Source organism: Botryllus schlosseri, chromosome 1 (genome assembly GCF_051294905.1).
Source record: "Botryllus schlosseri isolate E-star chromosome 1, Bs_hap1, whole genome shotgun sequence".
Lineage (NCBI taxonomy): Eukaryota > Metazoa > Chordata > Ascidiacea > Stolidobranchia > Styelidae > Botryllus > Botryllus schlosseri.
In genome coordinates this window covers 15,330,447-15,336,338 of record NC_137236.1, presented here as the reverse complement: position 1 = coordinate 15,336,338, position 5,892 = coordinate 15,330,447, and the positions used below count along the sequence as shown (strand labels likewise).

Sequence of the window (5,892 nt, the reverse complement as noted above, 5' to 3'; positions counted from 1 at the left end):
TCTTCTAGCTATCAGCAAAACCGAATGGTAAACTATTTCGTAATTTGTTCGACATATTCAGGCTTCATTCGAGAGGTTGCATGAGCGAATCTGATTGTGAGAAATACGTGGCATCCAATGATAAGGCTTGCAAGCCTGGAGAGATCGGGGCGGTGTGCCACTTTTGCTGTAAAGGGCAATACTGTAACACATTCGAGTGGACCTACTCTGGTAACTACACTCTTTCTGTCCATTGATAACATGAAAAGTATCAGTTGCCACAGCTAATATGCGTCTACCTACAATATACGCATACAATGCGGATGGAGCGCTATGCCAATAGCGGCTTGTCTGCAACGTGGGTGTTGCTACGTGCCGTCCAATGATACAACGGCGTGGTGTCATCACGGAAAATGTAAGATATCGTCACATGTACTTCGTTGTAGCCAAGTAGGTTGCCAAAGTAGGCCTATGTACGGGCGACATTGAATCACAGCCGATTTGAATAGGAACGCAATCAGAGGTGATCAGTAACAAAGTACGCCTTGGGGGGCACTGAAGTAGATTTAGCCTATACTACATCTGATGCTTAATGCTTGAATAACTGCTTCGTGGTACAAAACTGAAGATTGCTTTCATCAGAATAGCCATGGTAATAGTAGGCCTACATTAAGTATCACTTGAAGAATTTCCGGGTGGATCTGTTCCAGAGTTATCGCCACAGTAAAGGGATTCAAACGGATTCAAAAGTAAAACCAATACGGTACAGTATGAAGTAACCCAGAGGTCTCAAACACGCGACCCGCGAGACCATTTTGTACGGCCCGCGACTGCATTTTGGATTTCGAAGTATCCGACAATATTTAACTAACAATTTGTTTTAATTTGAGAACCTAAAATTCGCTCTAAAACTACTCCAGAAGCCAGCAACTTTACTCATCAAACTTCACTATTACATCACCTGTAAAGTTACGACGCAGCGGAAGATTATCTATTACGTGACATTACTTGTTTATGATGGTTAAACATGAGTTGCATGGCCCGTTCCTTATTCGTACTGAAATTTGTGATTTGGACTTGAGCATAACCTTTTGTAAAATTACTCGAACTCAATCGGTGATAAATTAAAAATGACTCGGGCTGATGAGTCGCGTCAAAGGATACAATCAGAGATCGACTTCTGTGACGTGAAACGCCGTGGCTTGGTACAACCACGAAGAAACAAACTATCAAACTGGTATTGAAAATAGCAAAATATCAAAAGGTCGTTGAACTCCCCTATTATTGGTGCTGCGTCCCGCGGTGCCGTCAAAAAGTAGGAAATTGGCCCGCGAGCACATTTGAGTTTGAGACCTCCGACGTAACCGATAAACCTACAAAACACAAAATTCGCATTGTAAATATGGCAACGACAGAATTTGAAGTATACCGTGCAATAGTACCAACAAAAATTGATAAAACGACAACGGCATATACAAAACAAATAATACTAATGGGACATTTGTAAATTATACAGAAACACGTTTCATTCTTAATGACAAACTTCAGTCATTGTCTTCGTTAAATGAATTGGTGATGCGACTGTTGATATTTAATTCTGTGACGAGTTTCATCCGAAAATATTCGGTTATATTTCACTATGAATGTACTATTATATTTGTAACACCACCGATTCGGCGTGAACTACTTAATACAAGGACGTCGTTATGTGCCGGACGGTTACCAATCAATTACCAGGGTGTCACAAATTAAATAAATTTTATCGACGACAGGGCGATAGATAGCCTACTCAACCGCTTCATGATATTTTCGGATCCATGTCGTCACTTTAGAGACGGAGACAGTATCCGAATTGGATCAGGTCTTCATTTTATCGAACAGGATTTCATCCAAACTGCGTAAAACTATACGCGTTCCGTCCTATTGGCCACATGATGTCAAACTTCATTGTTTCATTGCAGATCCTGCTGCGCCGGCGATCGCTCAGGCACAGTCTCTCAGCGCATGGGTGATTGCGTTGATTGTGCTTGTTGTCCTATTTCTGGTTATTATTATCGTCGTCATTATCGTATGCTGTTGCCGGAAAAGACAACAAGAGAGACAGAAAGGGTCGTATGACGTTTACGGGGTAAGTAACGATGTTAGTATGTCCATGTCCTGTCCATAGGTTCGTGCGACGTGATATCGTAGCGGTATACGTTCTACAGCAGAGGTCTCGAACTCAAATATGCTCGCGGGCCAATTTCCTAGTTTTTCATAGCTTCGCAGTCCGCAGCACCAATAACAGGGGTATTTAATGTATTTTCATGAAAGCATATTGGACGTGACCTTGTAGATTGGCATTCCACAAACATCGTGGGAATGTGATTTACTATTGTGAATTCACGACAGGCAAGAAAAATATCACATTTCTAAATATTTGAATAAATTTCCTGTTGCACTTAGCACAGTTTATCAAAATAATTAGTTACAGACACCTTGCTAGTGTACAATGCATCATAACGTGCATGCATCGAAGTTAGATTTCCCTTCCAATATCGGAACTGATAAATAACAACGTGCATATAATGAATAATGTCCCATAGTTGTAAAACCGTCCAATTGTCGAGCAACCCATTACTGTTTCAACGATGAAGCATACCACTACCTCACTCGCCACCTTTAATTGGCGATAAAAACATGGATAAACAGACCCAAGATGGCACAGGATGTAACCATACCTATACACCAAGGGGGCAATAGAATGCTAACGATTGCCATTGTCATTTTGACCTGCTTAGATAGCTATATGCGCTACGCAACGCAAGCTACGACCTTTTGATATAATATTATTTCCCATAGTCTGATAGTTTGTTGCGTTCGTGGTCGTACCAAGTCACAGCGTTCCGAGTCGTAAGTCATACTCTGATTGTAAAGTTCGACCCGACTAAAGTCGAGTCATTTTCATTTTATCACCCATTCACTCCGAGTTCGAGTAATTATTCAAAAGGTCGCGCCCTTAGTGAAAATCACAATTTTCATTCACGAATCATCAGCGGGTCATTTTTTACCATCATAAACAGGTAATATTACGTGTAAGCTGATCTTGCCCCTCATAGTAACCTTAGAAAGTGATGTGATAGTGAAATTTGATGAGTAATTTGAGGGTTTTGGAGAAGTTTTAAATCGAATTTTCAATTCTCAAAGCTACGAAAATATATATGTGGCAGTTAAATATTGTCGAATAATTCAGAATCCAAAATGACGACGCGGGCCGCGTGTTTGAGACCTCTGTTCTACAGCGAAACTTATTGGTTGCGTGTTCGAGTCCGACCGAGGTCGCCTCCAGAATTCCTACTTCCGTCTCCAAACTGGTCATTGCGGACTGAACGAAAATTTTACACAGGATTAAATGCCATGACAATGAATTATGTGACCTGTGCGCACAGCCTGAATCAATGGGACATTTACTGCTAAAACTAGTAAACAATATATCATCGAAGGTGTATGAAACCATGGTGTTAATAACATTGTATTATCGGAAATTCTTACCAGCCCTTTTGCTGCAACGCCTATTATAGTATTCGCACTCCTGTCGAATCGAATAATTTAGAAAAGTCTTGTACTCCAATCAAACTTTCGACCTGTTGCACAAGGCCACAGTAGCCGAGGACCAATAAAAACCATTGCTACTTCTATTTATATTTGAGTAGTAACGCTGAAAACTTTGACCGCTAACTGACTATTTTACTATTTGATAGGGCCGCGTATACTGAATTGTAAGTGCATGGTTGCTGTAACGATTTCCCTTCAATATCAGATCCTACAATCTCGACGCGAAAGAGGACAGAATATTTCAACTGTATCGAGAGAATCTTACGACAACGTGGTCATCGATTGATTTCGTCGCTGGAAACAACTCACGTGTTGTGTTGCTACATTTATGCAATTATTGCTGCTAAGATTCGCAGAATATGTGGACCTACCAATTTTCCCGGGCCTATGTTTTTGTATATACGACTTGAGATAGCGTGTGCTATGCGCTATACCCGGCTTCTACAGTTCTATTCGTCTCAAACTGTATTTCAATTCCCATATTTACACAGAGGTTGTCAGTGACTAACTAACTATGTGCTTCTACTTTTCCGAGTATACTCAAGTAGCTTTTGCACACTTGATCTACTTACTCAATTGGTCATGGCTTTGGACACATCGTACTTCTATGCTTATTAACTTTGCTTTCTGGGCAAAACTACTTTTACACTTGGGATTGCGAAAAATAGAAAGTAGTTTTGAGATATGCTTGCGTCACTCTTATGATTGGAGTTATCTTGGAAACTGATCGAAAGTAACCCATGTGCCAGAATAACTGAATATATTGTCGAAAATTACATCCGTTTGTAGTGTCGTTGGTCATTGCATCCCGCAATTTTGATAGTGACCGCCTCCGATTGAAGCGACACATCGACGACATTTGCTTTTTGAAATGCGACTTAATCGAGTCCTTTTCAGATCTTCGTGTTCTACTCCCATTAAAAATTAGTGGTCTCGAAAATGTCTTCGAGATTACTATACTTCTACCTGTAATTGAGTAGAAATTTTCCGCCCAACTTCTATAGTTATGCATGAATACTTCGCGCTGACTACTTTAAATATAATTTGCTCCAATTCCATCAATCATCCACTCTGACCATACAGTCATTGAATAAAATTAGAGACTGTTTCGAGAACAGTTATTTCCACACAAGTTAACTATACTGCCTTTCCTGGAATTCGATTTGCATAGTAGCCACAAATAGGTCTGCAAATTATTACAATATAATATTGTGCTTGTTACTAAGTTTAGGTTGGTGTCTAGTTGAACGAATTTGATATTTGACTATGTTGCAGGGATGTTGGTAACCAAGCCATGAGGTTTTAAGTTATTCTCTGATCTTAATTTTCGACTCGTATCAATTTCACTTATCCACCGAGTCGTTCGCAAGTGCGAGCCCACGTTACGAGAGGTCGAGTCTAAGTACGTACTTGTACGAAAACACGTGTCAAATTAAAAATTTATGCTGTTACTATTTTGTATGCGCTGCGTTGGATATCAGTTTGATATGGCCACCGTTGGTCGTGCATTCACGCGTATCGGGAGAAGTGCCTCGAATTGTCTCCATGTGTCCTGAAGACCATTTGGATGCTGGGCTACAAATAATAACCTGCTTTGGTAGCGCGGCGCTGGCAAGACGATTGGCGTACTAGAGAATACGAAAATTGTCATGAGAAATGGGAGGAATACGGGTATTTATAGGCCATGACGATACCACAATGAATATATCCAATATCATGTGATATCAGAAGCTAAGAAGTCCGTTAATGCTTTGAAATCGGGTTTGCTAACAGTCATGGCGGAGAAGTTCAATTCGATTTAAACTACTATTTGAAAAAACGAATGCACTAAATATTTGCAGAATAAACGGATATATTCCATCGATCTAGGACGGTACAGTATATTTTCATGCAATAACATAGCGATCGACCAAATACCGTAGGGCAGGGACGGCCCACGAGCCAGATCCGGCCCGCGCAGGGATTTTGAGCGGCCCTGAAAGTAAAATGCTAATACGAAAGTATTGACAAAATTTATTGCCACAGAATGAATCAAATTCGCCAACCCGAGAAAAATGATCACGACACTACTTGCTCTCTTCATGTCTACATACATTTTCGACCATGAACATTAGGGCTGTTCAAAAATAACTTTTTTTCCTGAATCTTGCTGGTTACTTGATTAAATCGTTAGGTTGCCTTAAAAAACGACGCATACCAAATTTGAATTCATTCCGACAAATATTCGCGGGTTACGTAGAGTTTGAAAATTTTGGATTTGCCCAAAAACGCAAAAAAAAAATTTTCTCAAATTTTTTTTGCCAACCCCATGAAATTGTT

General features: G+C 40.2%; 1 protein-coding gene across 3 annotated transcripts; it reads left to right on the top strand.

The window, feature by feature from the left end:
- Positions 1-286: 286 nt before the first annotated feature.
- LOC145443172 (uncharacterized) lies at positions 287-5,022 on the top strand. Of its 3 annotated transcripts, none has more exons than XM_080321165.1 (3): positions 287-394; positions 1,941-2,107; positions 3,779-5,022. In XM_080321165.1, the coding sequence occupies exons 1-3, from the start codon at positions 313-315 to the stop codon at positions 3,857-3,859; spliced, it is 330 nt and encodes a 109-aa protein (XP_080177291.1). In that variant the 5' UTR covers positions 287-312; the 3' UTR covers positions 3,860-5,022. The 3 variants fall into 3 exon arrangements, with proteins under 3 accessions (XP_080177291.1, XP_080177295.1, XP_080177302.1); XM_080321169.1 differs by having other exon boundaries at positions 3,720-5,022; XM_080321176.1 differs by lacking the exon at positions 3,779-5,022 and adding an exon at positions 3,212-3,704.
- The last annotated feature ends 870 nt before the right edge of the window (positions 5,023-5,892 follow it).